Source organism: Marmota flaviventris, chromosome 4, assembly GCF_047511675.1.
Source record: "Marmota flaviventris isolate mMarFla1 chromosome 4, mMarFla1.hap1, whole genome shotgun sequence".
In the NCBI taxonomy this organism is placed as follows: Eukaryota; Metazoa; Chordata; class Mammalia; order Rodentia; family Sciuridae; genus Marmota; species Marmota flaviventris.
Genome location: NC_092501.1, coordinates 139653899 through 139670165, shown reverse-complemented (window position 1 = coordinate 139670165; position 16267 = coordinate 139653899). Strand labels below are relative to the sequence as shown.

Sequence of the window (16267 nt, the reverse complement as noted above, 5' to 3'; positions counted from 1 at the left end):
CTCCTGTTTATTAATACCTATCAGCATGACAGAGATGTGAAAATCTTATCCTAATTATTCTGAGTGTTCAAATCTTATTTAAGGAGTTACTGTGTATCTTGATGTGTTTAATGGTTGTTTGCTCTGAAGTAATTAACAAAAAATACCTCCTAAAATAAAAGTGTTTATCATTACCTTTTTTTTAATCAAATTGGAATGTGTTTGTAGCACAAACATTACAACCCAAACTCTAATTTTCTGTTTCTGTTTGTGCTAGAAATATATAGCATTTCACAGGTAGTCCTATGGTCCCAACAAATTTAATATGCAAGGTCATAAAGTCCTTATCCAAAGAGATAAGGGCAATCTATCCTAACTTTTCTTTTAGTTATATCACCAATATAGGTTTCAAATAAGTTAAAAAGTCAACCATTCCTCAAAGCCTCTACAAGACTGAATGGTTCAGGCTGGGGCTGTGTAGTTCAGTGGTAGAATGCCTGCCTCACAAGTGTCAGGCACTGGGTTCAATCCTCAGCACATAAAGATATTGTGTCCATCTACAACTAAAAAAAATTTTTTTTAAATTGAAAGTATCTATGTAGCATAAGGTACAAACCCATAAAACAATATTTGCAGTTGACCCTGCAGGATTCTGCCTGACAGTATGGATCAGCAATCTATGGGCTACATCAGACCATCAGCAGTCCAGGATTTATTTACTCTTTCCCCACCTGCATACCTAGTATTTTAAGGATCTCTCAAAGTGCCACTCCAGTGCTTTTGATAATCACCTGGTCACAGTTGTCCCTACACATACCTCGGCACACAATAAGTACTGGGAGAACTGTCACAAACATCCTGTTTACAAGGCAAATAATGGTGCCTGTTTTAAAAGAAGATATAGTGTGTGATAGAATAGAAAGAGGCAATATTTGTTTGGAATACTAACCATGATAGTTTCAAAAGTGTAAATGGAAGGTGGGACACACACACAATGGAATATCATTAGCCTCAAGAGACAGAAATTCTGACACATGTTTCACCATAGATGAGCCTTGAGTACATAATGCTAAGTGAAATAAGCCAGATACAAAAGGAAAATATCATGATTCAACACACTTGAGGCACATAGATTAGGCAAATCTATAGGAGCAGAATATATATATATATATTGATTACCAGGAGCTGGGGGCAGTAGGTAGGAGATAGTTATTTTATTGGTATAGAATCTCAGTATGGAGTGATGAGCAAGTCCTGGAAGTACATAATGATGGCTGCACAGCAATGTGAATTGATACCACTGAATTGCACACTTAAAAATGGTTAAAATGGTTATGATGTGTACTTCACCACACACACAAAAAAAAATATATTAAAATAAGTCACCTAATTTGTTCTGTTCTGCCCTTATCACAAAATTGTCACCAAAAATTTTTATTATGAACTTACCCAACTTTCCATCATATATAATCCAATTAATGTCTGTTTCAGTTACCTGTTTTTTCAGGTCTTAGCCATGCACATATGTCTAACTGTGTGGCAGTGGGCAGTCCTTGCATTGCACCTGCTCTGTTTATGCTAATTCTGTGTATATCTCCATGTGTTGACCTAACTCACAGGATGCTGTTTTGAATAACCCTGGAATTCTGTCAGGTTCATGTAAAACTTCAATCGTTTCCCTTTTGTTGCTTATGTTCATAATTCATTCTATTAGAGGGGGTCCTGTTATGTAGATCTTTTATCAAATGATATTTGATATTTTATCAAGTGATCACTTATATTATCTAAAAATATCAAGTGATCCCTTTTCCCAAAGTATAATTACCCAGTCAAAAGACACGACTATGTGGGTATGTTACTACATTTGAAAAATTGGTCTCCACAGAGAATTTCCTAATTACAATACTAACATGTATAAATATTTTTTGTGTGGCTATATTCCTACTAAATTTTGTCACTGCAGGTATTCATTTTTCTGTATGATGCTTTTTATAAATATTGTCAGATTATTTTCCTTATGTATTTCCTTTCTGGTGAAGATATTCAATTTTCCACACAATGGATTTACGTAACTGTTTACTTCCTCCTGTGTGAGCTGTTCTGTTATTTCCTTTGACCACTTTTGATGTGGAATTTCAGGATTTATTTGTCTCATTTCTATCAATCCTTTATTTTGAATAGCAAACTTTTATCATGATGCCTAACATAAATATTTTCTCACTATTCTGTTTTTCTTTGAGACAATATCATTGGCTTTTTTCCTGATTATAAAAGGAAAAAAAAAAGCTCATAACAGAAAATTTGGAAGGTCCAGAACATTATTTTTAAAATAAAGAAAAGCATCACCCAAAATTATTTTATTTAGAGAATTTAATTTAATTGTACTATTTAATTGTAGAATTTAATTGTACTATTTCTGTACAACAAACATATCCATTTCAGTTTTGGCATCAACTGTTGTTATGCAGCTAATCTGTATGCTCTTTGTCCATGTTTTTTATTGGTGTATCCTAGTTGTAAGTAGTGGCAGGATTCATTGTTACATCTTTATACATGTGCACAATATAATTTGGCCAATATCATTTCCCAGCATTTCCCCATTCTCTCCCCTCCTCCCTGCCCCTGATCCCTTTGCTCTCTATTTTACTGAACTCCCTTTGATTTCAACGAGATCTGCCCCCACCTTTCTTTTCCTTTTTCCTCTCTCTAGCTTCCACATATGAGAGGGAACATATGACCCTTGACCTTCTGAGTTTGGCTTATTTCACTTATTTCATAGTGGTCTCTAGTTTCATCCACTTTCCTGCAAATGACATAATGTCATTGTTCTTTATGGCTGAATAAAACTCCACTGTGTATTTTTTTTTTTTTTATCCATTCATCCATTTATGGACACCTAGGCTGGTTCTGTAAGACAATTATATATGCTTTGTCTTCAACTTAATATCATCTAATATGCTTTGCTGTCTTTAAAACATTATTCTATTAACTACATAATAGTTCACAATGTAATTTACTATTAATTTATATATCAATTTCCCTGATGTTCAATATTTAATTTGCTTGTAGTGCTTTCTTGTTTTGTGTATGCTTTTTTAACCATTTAATTACAGAAATCTCATACATTCACTCTGATTTCATAGTGTTTATCTCTGGTTTTGGAAAGAAATGTTCCTAAGAGTGTAAATATTATTCTAAAAATATGGACCTCTTTATTGCTCATGATCTCAAATAACAAATTATCCAATTTACATTTCTACTGATGTATAAGAATACCTAATTCCTTTTCTCCTTACCAATACTAAATATTGCCAGTTTCTAATCTTTGCCAATTTCATAACTGAAAAATTATATTGCAATTTATAATTTATATAATTTATACAATTTATAAGTGTTGATTAATGTTGTTTGATGCTTTCCTTTTGAGATTAATTTTTTTAATATTACATGTGTACATTTTATGATGTCCCTGTGCCTTTGATGATATCTCCATTTCCTCAGAAGTTAGGATCTTTTATTTTCCCTCCTAATATGCAATGGTAAAGATCTGGGGAAACCTGGGTGCTTCTATGGGAAAGTCCTGTGTAGAGCTGACTTCACCTGCACTTTACCTCCCACAGTTGCTGGAGAAAGGTCTCCCCAGTATGCAACAGCCCCTCCTCCAAGTGATCTACAGTCTGCTCAGCTACATGGACCTTTCTGTTGTTCCTGTCAAGCAGTTTAATGTGGAAGTTCTTAAGACTATTGAAAAATACGTGCAAGTGAGTATCTGCATAAGTTTACTTATCAGCAGAGTCAATCCAAAAAGACTGAGACTTGTCTATAATTTGTCCTTGGGTACAAAGCCTTATGGGCACTAGATCATGTATTCATTCCTTGGTATCCATGACAAAGGAAGGGCAGTCCAGCCGGGTGGTTGACGGCATCCTGAGTGGCACTCTGAGAAGACAGATGAGGCCTTGGCACATTCCTGACCTTCAGAGGGCACAGTTCTGCCTACTGGGGCTTGTAGGCTGCATATTAAAAGCACACACCTGGCTGGGAGGGCAGGGGCAGATCTTATTTCTGGTATCTCATTTCAAAGGAGGAGGAGGGACAAGGAACTTGTATGCGTGCCATGTACCAGGTTCCAGACCAGGTGCCTCAACATGTGAAAAGTTACTCAGCAGTTAAAATCCCCACTTTAGAGTAAGCCAACTAAGGTTAAGATACTTGCATAAATGTTCTTTAAAACACTCCAACTGTTTATTGAGATCATAAGTAAAATGACAATGCGAATAACTAATAAGAGTGTCTGGAGGTTCATTATGCTAGTCTCTGTTTCTGTGTTATTCTAATATTTCCATCATAAACAGTCTTGAAAGATTTAATAAAAACAAAAATCAACCAGAGACTGGCCCCAAGATCTCAGTTAGTAGAGGGTGGAGCTGGTATTTGAATCTGGCTCCAAAGTCATTTCTTTTGTTTCACTGAACCAGGCACCCAGCACAGCAGGACACTTGGTGAACATCAATAAACACCTACAGAATGTTTCTTTAAAGCCATATCCTGAGACTCCCCAACTGGGTGGGGGAAGAGGTGGGGATTAATAGAAATAAAATAAAAATATAAGTAGATCTCAAAGGAGCAAAGAGAGCAGAAACCGTTTCTAGAGCCTAGAAGTTTATCTGAAGCACACACCACAGACTGAACATAGGGAGCGCAGGCTTCTCCACATCTAGTTGTTCCTCTCTTTCTTCTCAGGAGTGTGCGTGGAGAGTTGCAGAATTCAAGAGCAAACACTAGGCTTGCTCTGGCAAATCTCACTGACAGGTAGTGTAAAGTTTAGATATTCCTTTCCATCTCCACCAATGACAATTACTAGAATTATTTAATGCTAAAAGTTGTTTATTTTTTTTTCTTCACTTTTAAAGTGCCAATGATAGTTGCGCCACAAGATAGGCATTCATTCAATAAGAATTTCAGCACTCACGGAATGAGGGGGTCAGCTACATCTTTCTATTAATCATGTGGCCCGTTTTCTTGTTGTATTAGTAGGATGTTCACTCTGTCCTGGGCTTGCAGGCCATCTCTGGTACTTAATTTCTTATCTTGAATAATGGCTAATTTCATATTTAATCCATGATTTCCCTTGTGCAGAATTTAAGGAAGGAGATGTATTTTATTTATTATTATAAAAATAATTACAATTGTTATTAAGTTGCTTTAACTATGTTCAATATTTTTGTGGGGGAAGTACCTCTTCCCACAAGTCAAGAAAACAAAGATGGTAAAACAAACTAATTGTTAAAGAAGAGCAGGAAGTTGATATATATTAAGGAAAGGAAAAGCATTCCAGGATGAGGGGATAGCATAAGGAAAGGCACAGAGGCCAAAGAGACCTTGCCTGGCCTAAGGTACTCTAGTAGTAGCTGCATGGAATGAGATCTGCAGGTCATGCTCAGAGTGTGGACACCACCCTGTCCACTAGAGGGAGCCATTGAAGCATGGAGATAGAGACTCTCTGAGAGCCTACTCTGAAGAGTTCTAGAAAGATCAGGGTAGCTGATTCTAAGGCTAGTTAAGGGGCCATTGAAATAATCTGGGCAGGGCCAGAGAGAATTCCACTGAGTTTAAACAGGGAAAGAAATATCAAAGGGAAAGGTAGGAGGAGTTAAGAAGAGCTTCCAGAATCCTGTGTTAGGTAACAAGAAAGATATGAAGTGAGAAAAGAGATCAAGAGGCCCAGGAATAAAATGGAGCAAGAAGACCCAAAGAAGTCAAAGGATCAAGGAAGACTGAAACCTAGAACCTGGAGGGGGGAGAACTTTGAGAAAGAGTGAATAGTCAACAGCATAACATTTTAGCATTGGGAGCTTTTTTTTTTTTTAATCAAATTAAGGAGGTAGCTCCTTGGCAAAAATTGTACTTGTGATTTTTTTAACTTTATTCATTTGAATACAGACAAAGTGAGTCTTTTTTATTTGCTTATTTCCTAAATGTAGCTCATTTTAGATATAAATGGTCTACTTATATCATTCGCCTTTTACTTATCACGGAATTCCCTACATGTTTTAAGTCAGTCAATTTCAGCAGCAGTTAGCTTTCCAAAATGAAGTTGTTTTTAACCTTGAGTGTTTTATTTCTTACAGAGCATTCACTGGAGAGAGGCTTTGAATATCTTAAAGTTGGTCGTGTCTCGATCGGCCAGCCTGGTGTTGCCTTCCTACCAGCACAGTGACCTCTCAAAGATAGAAATACATCGTGTGTGGACTAGTGCTTCCAAGGAACTACCTGGAAAAACCCTGGACTTTCACTTTGACATTTCAGAGGTACTTAACTTTGTTAGCTGTTTCTGTGAACTTCAGCATGAACTTATGATGGCAAAAGTTACAAGTAATTTCCTGGAGAAGGGAAGACTTACATTTATTATAAACAAAGACTGCAAAGGTCTAAATTTGGTTCCATTCTATTAAGAACACACTGAAGGGCTGAGGATGAGCATGTATAAGCCCCTGTGTTTGATGCAAAGCACCATAAAAAAAAAAAAGAAAGAAAGAAAAGAAAACTGAATTTCATATTCTCTGGGGCTCACAATTGGCAGCTTTAAGAAACAGAATCTAACCTAGCTGGGTGTGGTGATGCACGCCTGTAATCCCAGCAGCTCAGGAGGCTAAGATAGGAGGATTGTGAGTTCAAAGCCAGCCTCAGCAACAGTGAGGCACTAAGCAACTCAGTGAGACTCTGTCTCTAAATAAAATACAAAATAGGGCTAAGGATGTGGCTCAGTGGCCAAGTACCCATGAGTTCAAAACCTGGTACCAAAAAGAAAAAAAAAAAAGAAACCTCAGTTATATGAAAAACAATTTTTTAGAAAGCTACTTTAAAATGGAATATTAAACATTGTAAGCCATGTCACTCATTCTTTATCTTACAAGTATCATGTCATATCTTTCTAGCCATAACCTTTTTCTCCGATCTATACCAGATCCATAAATGACTGCAGTTTGGAATTACAGGAATATGGAATCCACCTTTATGGTTGCCTTGAACAGGGTAAGGGAAAGAGAAATTAAGAACCCATGCTACAGAATTGAGGAAAAAAAGAAAGGACAAAAAATGGTCAGATTTACCTGCTGCTTCCTGAGCCGACCTTTGGGTGCCTGTACTTAATTAAGTCTAAAGTATAACATAACTTGACTTTTGTATCTCTTATCCCATGACCCATGTAGCATGCCCCCTCCAAAGCAGAAACTACTCTGCTGATATTTATAATCAGAGCCTGGTGGTACCATGTCTGGTGCACAGAGATTGTTAACAATTATTTCCAAACACTGCTGAATTAATGCATTCCCCAAGAGTGGAGAAAAAAACGGGATCTGCTTATGTGGAACCCCCTTGCACTCTTAAATAGGTTACATCCAGGTTGCTTCTTTGACACAATAGTATTCACTGACTTCTTGTTTCAGTATTTGAGATGAGATACCCTTGCTGCACTGTGACGCCTGCATCTATATTTAGTATATAAATAATATTAAGATATTGATTCAATCTCTATGCATCATTTTTACTTGCTAGGGAGAAAGTTATTTTTATTCTTAGACTTGCGTTTATTCTACTCCCAAGAGATATAATATATAAATAGCCAGTTAGCTGCATCCCTCAACACACAGAGACCCAGAAATACTCCAGAATGATGAGCCTTAGGAGCCAGGTGTAAAATTACCAGTCAGTTCCTGCCACCTCTGAGGACAGGCCTGTGAGCTGGTGTCTGCAGCAGAGACCTTCCTGGGACTCAAGTTTGGGAGGCACTGTCTACCACACCCCAAGGCTTTCAGGAAGTGTAAGTTCTAAAGTGTTGCCCAAGTACCTGGTTCTGACCTCATCCATTTAAATAAAATTGAAAAGATACACATAATGTAACCTTTTAAAAATGAAGAGTACCAGGCACAGTGGCACATGCTTGTAATCCCAGGAGCTCAGAGGCTGAGGCAGGAGGATCATGAGTTCAAAGCCAGCCTCAGCAATGGTGAGGTGCTAAGCAACTGAGACCCTGTCTCTGAAGAAAATGCAAAATAGGGCTGGGGATGTGGCTCAGAGGTTGAGTGCCCCTGAGTTCAATTCTAGTACCAAAAAAAAAAAAAAACCTTTAAAAAAAAATGAAGAGTATTTAAAGATTGATGATTAGCGGTTGGAGAGAGGGGAAGGAATTTTAGCCTTTCATTATAACTGGCAGAAGCTCTTCCTTATAGTTAAACGTCTGAAAACTGTTAGCTTTCCTCCATGTTTTGCATCTAATCTTTTCAGTGGTTTCTAAAGCATATTAAAGAACAAGTTCTTGAATTTGTTTTCTACTGCTAAAGAGGATGGGAAAATATTGAAGATAAAAAATGATTCAGAATGTATATTTGAACATTAGGGAAATGAGCTTATATGTAACACTGAACTTCTAGGACCTGCTTTGAATCACTTGAGCATTTTTCAGTTGCTGCTGGGTAGAACAGTCCCATTTTATATACCACAGAATTATTAATGAGATGGAAGAATGAGTGTTTTGTGGTTTTTTTCTCCAGACACCAATCATTGGGAGGCGGTATGATGAACTACAGAATTCTTCTGGGCGTGATGGGAAGCCTAGGGCCATGGCAGTTACCCGGAGCACATCATCCACCTCATCAGGCTCCAATTCCAATGTTCTTGTTCCAGTCAGCTGGAAAAGGCCTCAGTATTCTCAGGTATACAATCCTAGACATGCATTGTTAGAAGGCAGTTTAGAGGACCTACCGAGTCCAGCTGCCCATGTGATATTGGATTCCTCCATGCCCACTCACAACATTTTTTCATCCAGACAGCAACACTTCCAGTGATGAGTCTCACAGCATTCTGAGGACACCCATTTTATCTTTGAACAGCTCATTATGTGGAGTTGAAATCGGACTCTGTTACTTCTACTCATTGATTCTAGTTTTCTTAAGGCTTAGAAAACAAAAATCTTTCACATTGTAGCAGCCCTTCAAACAGTCAATTCCATGGGTTTTAGACACCCAAAGAGTCAATAGGGCTGTACACTAAAAGACCATTCTGGCTCCTCTTAGGAGCATCGACTTTAATCATGATCTCCATGCATAGGCTGAGTGGAGGGGGCTGCTAGACTTCTCTGTAGTTTGATTATATAGCCTAGGACTGTATTCAGTTTACAGATGACTGTGTCAAAGTACTGATGTCATTGGGCTTAGTCAGGTAAAACACTGCATTATTCAAAAGTCTTTTAGTGCTGTAGCAGAAATCCACTGAAAATTTTCCTGAAGTAGAAAAGGAATTAAACCATCTGTGTTAGTCACTTTTGTGCACTCCTACCAAATCCTGAGAGAATCAACTTATAAAGAAGAAAGCTTTATTTTGGCTCATGATTTCAGAGTTTCAGTCTGGTCACGTGGCTCTATTCCCTTGGACCTGTGATGGCACAGTACCTCATGGCAGGTGTATGTGGCAGAGGAGGTGCCCAATCACCTCATGGCAGCCAGTAAGCAAAGGAAGAAAGGAAAGGGCTAAGACCCTCAAAAGACCCTTCATGGGCATGCCCCCAGTAACCTAACCGATTTCTACTCTTTAAGAGGTTCCCACCACCTCCCAAGAGCACTATAGGCTAATGCCCAAACCTTTAACACATGGGGACATTCAAGATCTAAACTATAGTACCACCTAACTTGGCTTCAAACAGCTGGATCCTGACAAAGGTCAGGAACAAGAGCTTTAGATTCTTCTTCTCACTGTCCCCACCTTCCCTTTACAAAGTCTTGCCCCCATATTTTCCCATCTGTTGACTTCATTCTCAGGTTGGCTCTTTACATGGAGGCAGCAATGACCTCTGAGTCTCCAGGTTCTCTTGGCCTTTGGCTATGGTGATTTCAGATGAGCAAGGCCGTCCCTCTTCTGTAATCCATAGCAGTTCTAAAAAAAAATGAGGACACTTACAGGGTGTGTGATGGTGTCAAAGGACTGGGAGAGGAGCCCTTCCCCAGAATGAAAAGAGAAACTAGAGTATCAGAAGACGGTGAAATGGGTGCTGGGAAGGAAAAACACTTTTTTTTTTTTTTTTTTGCATGCCCAACAGTATTCACCTTCATTCTCAAAAGTTTGGAAAATGGAACATACGGCACAAGCCGGCTGGAGCACAGCAGATTCTTAGTGAGCACTAAGTTGTTGAAAATGGGGGGAAAAAAGAAAAATGTATAACCCTTGTCCATGTTTCACTTAATTGATTTATTAAGAGAATTATACAGAATTATACAGTGACACTAAGACTTGGAGAATCATTGAGCAAATCTCCTGCTGCCACCACTCAACATCAAGGTTCTCCAGTCTCTGACTTTGAAATGACACCATATTGGGTGTCTCTTCTGTAATCTGGATGGATGGAGTGAACCAAGTACCAATGGGAAGGAAAATCTAAGAATGTACATTCTACATAAAAAACATGAGTCAGACTGAAGGGGAGAAAACCATTTTAAAGACATTAAGATTGCTAGAAGAGCTATTCTGAAGTTCAATAACGTTTTCTAGGCTCTGGTTAATACATTTTTTCATTCTTAGCCTTCCATTCATTCTGAGACCAAGTTATCTCATTGAAATATATGGTTTACAGAAGAATCCCTATGCCTAGGGGGCTGGAAAATAAGGTTTACAAAGAAAAAAAAAAGAATTATATCTATTTAAAATTAATCCAGAAAGATTTTATATGGCTTATGAATAATTGAATGTTTTCATTCTGCAGAAAGTAGTTATTCTCTCATTTTGAGGAAAGAAGACTTGTCCTATAACAGAATATATTTAATTTGGATGTTGTAACATACAAGAAAATTATCAAGGAAAGAGATGGATATTCATGTAAGAACCTAGGGACTTGGTTATCCCACTTCTTGGGATAACTTAGGTCAGCAATATCCATAGAAACATAATACAAATCTCATCTTAAATGTTGCAATAGTCATCTTAAAAGAAAAAAAAGTAAAAAGAAACTGGACTGGGGTACAGCTAGTGGTAAAGAACTTGCCTGGCATGTGCAAGGCCTAGATTCAGTCCCAGCATGGCTAAATAAATAACTAGAAACAAGCAAATTTAATTATAACAACATTTTACATTATTGATGAGATAGCCTACTTTTTTCATACTGAGCCTTGTGTTTTTTAAAATCTCAGTTCTGAGTGGCCCCATTTCAAGCACGATTGCCCACCCTTTGTGGTTAGTGGCTACAATATTAGAGCCGATTTACTTGCAGGACCCCATAATAAAAACCTGCCTTGTGTTTCTTTTGCAGAAGAGGACAAAAGAAAAGTTGGTGCACGTCCTTTCTCTGTGTGGCCAAGAAGTAGGATTAAGCAAAAACCCATCCGTAAGTCCTAGCATACATCACGGTTATTTTGTTATGTATGGTCTTTTGGTTTACTCTATTTTTGCCATTGATCATATAGTTTAAGATTCTATCATGAAAAACAAGGATGATATCCATCATCTACACCAAACCCATGGATTATTCCTCCCCATTTCATGATTTTTAATCTCACTTATTTAGAAACAAGGAAAATATTTATTGGCTCTAATTCCTCTTGGATATAATTTTACTCTGGACACCCATACCTTGCTGTGATGTCATTATTTTACTCATGTACAGTAAAGATGAAAATAATGACAAAACTTAGCATGTTGTAGAAACATTATATTGTTAACATCACAATGCTTAAAAAATAAACATTGCAAAGTTTTTAGTGATTTTTTTTTTCTCATTAACTTTCACTGAAAAAAAAAATGCCATTAGGCTTGTGAGTGACATGACTGAAATATATAAGCAAACTTGTGAAGCTTATAAAATTCAGAAATTTAGATTGTGTACACAAACATATTATATAGTACAAATGTCAGGGTATGCTTTCACCAAGAATTTTTATTTCATCTATATCACAGCATCTTTATTATTTATGAAAAAGAAATAGCAAATTAAATGATTTACCAAGTAAGAATTAGAAGAACAATTTCTCTGCAGAGCCATTTTTAAAAATCCCATACTCTTAGTACTAATGTTGTTCACAATTAGGTGAAGTGTTAGAGGCTTGTAAGTACTTGCACAAGTACAAATTGATATTTCTTTCCATCTCAAAAGTATCCCATCCATCAACTAAGTGACTTAAGTGGCCTCTGCTTTTTAGATCAGTGGCTTATTGATCCTGTGACATTACTTAGGGCAGAGGGGATGGTGGCAGGGGCAGACAGAGCCTCCTAGCACACAAGGGAGAGAAACAAGAGCATTTTGCCTCTGCAGTGCAGCACAGCCAGTTGGGGCTATTTCTTGCCACTGTGACTGGCACTTCTTCAGGTTCATACTGTCTGCCCCTATGAAAGCCTTTACCAGCTAGAAATATTTACCTGAAGTACTTTACAAATAAGATAAGTTCTTAACTAGGAAAATGAGCCTTCAGCTGAGGAAATCTGAATTCTGTTTCTCCTCTCTCATTGACCAGCTGACTGGCCCTCAGTGCTGTTTATCTCACCTACCCATTTGCAATCCCAGAACAAAATTATGCATCATATACCATTTCCTGAGCATACAGGTTGAATATCCCTTATATATTTTCAATATCCCCCTAAAATGTTTGGGACCAGAAGTATTTCAGGTTTCAGCACTTTGGATTTTGAAATTATTTGCATAGACTTTACGCATTGAGTAACCCTAACCTGAGAATTCAGACTTCATAAAATCTGAAAATTTTGCCAGGCACGATGGTACACACCTGTAATCTCAGCAGCTTGTGAGCCTGAAGCAGAGGATTGCAAGTTCAAAGCCAGCATCAGCTTCAACGAGGCACCAAGCAACTCAGTGAGACCCTGTCTCTAAATAAAATACAAAATAGGGCTAGAGATGTGGTTGAGTGCCCCTGAGTTCAATCCCCAGTACCCCCCCCCCAAAAAAAAAATGAATATTTTGATCATGTCAACACTCAAAAAGTTTCAGATTCTGGATTTTCAGATTTGGGGTATTCAACAGTATAGTATATATCTTACAACTTAAACACTAGAGGAAAAAAACTACATTTAAAGTCCCTTTGCTCTTTTTTACTCTAAGAATTTAAATACAACTGACATTTTTTCCATAGACTTCCCCATTTTTCAAAGAAGACTGAAACATAATGGTTACATAAAATCACTGTTAACTTTACTTAATTTCAGCCTATGCTCAGTAGATACTGACTAGCAAAACCTTTAGGTTTATTCAAAGTTCATTGTTTCTACAAAGTGCTATTACAATGGCTCAGTAAAAAAGAAACCTAAATGTAGAATTTTAAAACATTAACATATTACAGATTTGTTTAACTCAAAAGGACAGAAATTTAAGTACAAATTATGGGCATGGTATTCATCTTTTCTGTAATTCCAATGAGAAGTACTATACTTTTGGCTTCTATTTCTTATTCCTTACCAGTTCCTGGTTCATCTCTAAAAGGGCTAAAATCTTTGTTCCTATGGTTCATTCTGTAATAACCCATCATTTATGTGTATTTGACATATACGTGCTTGTGAGTGTGTACAATATCTCATTTTAATTAGGTCAGAAACACTGGAAGACAGTCTTAGTGTTCCAGTTTGTGAACACATGCTCAGTTTTCAGTCTCTCTCACACACACAGTTAGTGTCCCGTCTTTATCCATTAACAGGCAGCAATTCTACTCTTCACCGTTTTCCTGGTGCATGAACTTGCATCTTTGCGAGGAGTTTAATCCAAAGGCACCTGTCCAACATAAATAATAAAAGAACATTCTAAAAATACCCACTTAAGGAATTAGGTGTGTACTGGAAATACAGTGCTATGAAGAGCCAATTACTGTTTTTCATAGCACAAACAACTGAAGGCAGACCAGTTTCTCAGGAGAGGGCTCTTTTGACTCGTAGGTGATTTTTTCCTCGTGTGGGGACTTGGATCTGCTGGAGCATCAGACAAGCCTGGTATCTTCCGAGGACGGCGCCAGGGAACAGGAGAACATGGACGACACAAACAGCGAGCAGCAGTTTAGAGTCTTTAGGGACTTCGATTTCCTAGACGTGGAGCTGGAGGATGGAGAGGTACAGTTACATTCTCTATAAAATAATCCCCTTCGGAACTTGCCCTTGACTAACAAAACTGTCTTTCTACCTGCTAAATAGAACATTTTTGTAACAAGGTCTTTAGCTGGAAAGCTCTAAACTCTGTTTTGAATCAATTTATTCAAAGTACAACGGTTTAACTTTGGCAAAAGTTGCCACACCCTTCCTGAGTCCGAAGCACAGCTGCCAAGTCATTTCTAAATGACAAAGATCTGAGTGGTAACGACCACACAGAGACTGTGTGTTTAGAGTCCAAAGGGGATCTTAAAAAAAAAAAAAAAAAAATCACAAAAACACTTCAGTTCTGAGCCTGTTCACTGGCACCTGGGCAAATATGCTAAGCATTTAACTATTTTAAATGTAAAGTTGCTCTAAGTCTCTAATTCCTTACTTCACAACTTGCCTGCCTCAACACGAGAGTCAACAGGAGATGAGACGGGAGCCCTCAGGGCTCCAGCATCTCTGTGCGCTGTTTGATGAAGTCATTAGAACCTGAAACAAAGCACAGGAGAGCTCTCTGCCCTGATTTAGTTTGGTGGCCAGCATTCCAGACACCTGGAGCAGCTGAATTCAAGCCTCAACAGGCAAATACAGATTCATTTATTTTGAATGCTAATCATGTAATAAGATGCTTTCTGCTATGAATCATTTTTTTGAAAACAGGGTCTGGAGAGAGGAGCAACACCCTTGTCAGCTACCTTCCTTTCCATAGCTCAGAGGCATGTTCCAAATGATAGGCAGTCTTTTGCCCCTTGAGAATAAAAGCTCAGTTCACTTAAGTGAGATTGGTTTGGGTAAAGATACCTGTTACCCAGCCTGGCTCTCCATGTTGCTCAACATTGGCAGCTCTTATTTAACTAAATATAGTCTATTTTCCAAAGGGCTTTAAGCTAGTCTTACAACTAAAATGGAGGTTCAAATTCAAAGTTCATTATATCTGGTGGCAGAGAGGCACCTCCTTACTTAACTACAAACCTGTGAGAAAATCATGCTTTGATTAGCTTCCCTAAAACAATAGGATTACTGTCCAAGCCCCTTATGTCTAGTTGAGGCCAAAGAGCTAATGGCTGTTGTCTTACCTGGGTCATGACCACCTAGATATCTATTCCAGCAGGAGAGCTCCATGTCCTGAGAATAAATGATGGTTTCTCCACTGATTATTTCCCTGAAAAATACATTGAGCAAACCCAGCCCTTAGTAGAAAAGCACTGACTGGGGCGAGAGGTGCAGCTCAGCTGTAGAGCACTTGCTTGACATGCCTGAGGTCCTGGTTTTGGGAGGCAAGGGGGTAGCTAAAAGCCCTGATTGCAGTGTATGCGTCAAGTCTCAGCTTCATTTTCACCTTGAATTGTCTAGAACCAAGAAAAGTACTGTAGAGATTTCTGTTAAATGTTTTCTCTATCATCAATTATGGTTATTAAATGCAGTAAGGATTATTTTTAAAGTCTAAAGCAAAACACAACTGTTTTGAATTCCTTCTCAATGTTTCTGACCCAGAGCTGAGTGTTCAACTAAGGTCAAAAGATTAGCTCCCTGGTCTGGCAACTGACCTAATGTTTGCGTTTAAGCTAAAATTTAAGCTCAGGCACCTGATTCATTCTGGAAGTTAAACTAGGGAGGGAAAAACCTGACAAAGCAAGAGAAACATCATTTTCCTGTCCCATCCAGAGAAAAATGTTATGCTGAGTGACCTAGCAGTAATGGCATAAAGTGGAGAGATCAGACACAATTTTAGAACAACTAACAAATCTAATTTCTGTCAAAGGAGGGGACTGGGGATGTTGCTCAGTGGTAGAGTGTGTCCTTAGCAGGTATGGAGGCTCAGCTCTGGATTTAATCCTCAGCATCACAAAAATAAAAAATAAATAAGATAGGGAAAAATCAGAGATGCCCATCTCTTCAAAACAAATGTTACATTAATGTTTTCCAGGGACAATAAATAATACTACATGTACCTCCCTTTTGTTCTCTATTATCTCTATTGTCCTAGGCAACAAAAAACAATTACAAAGATCATTTCATCTTTTATGATTAAGATTTTATAAGAAACTCAAGGGACTAAGAGTGCATTTTATCCAAATAAAATAAGCCATTTGAAAGCCAGACACTGTGGTGGGTATCTGTAGTCTCAGCTACTTGGGAGGCTGAGACAGGAAGATTGCTTGAGCCCAAAAGT

The 16267-nt window shown here is 37.9% G+C and overlaps 1 protein-coding gene across 8 annotated transcripts in view; it reads left to right on the top strand.

Moving 5' to 3' along the window:
• Positions 1-16267, top strand: part of Fry (FRY microtubule binding protein) — a 402948-nt gene that overhangs the window by 351349 nt on the left and 35332 nt on the right. For all 8 annotated transcript variants that reach the window (XM_071611568.1, XM_071611569.1, XM_071611564.1 and 5 more), the window contains 5 exons: positions 3600-3740; positions 6111-6290; positions 8532-8693; positions 11276-11350; positions 13900-14070. In XM_071611568.1, coding sequence (XP_071467669.1) covers positions 3600-3740; positions 6111-6290; positions 8532-8693; positions 11276-11350; positions 13900-14070 — 729 coding nt within the window. The remainder of the gene's footprint in view (positions 1-3599; positions 3741-6110; positions 6291-8531; positions 8694-11275; positions 11351-13899; positions 14071-16267) is intronic.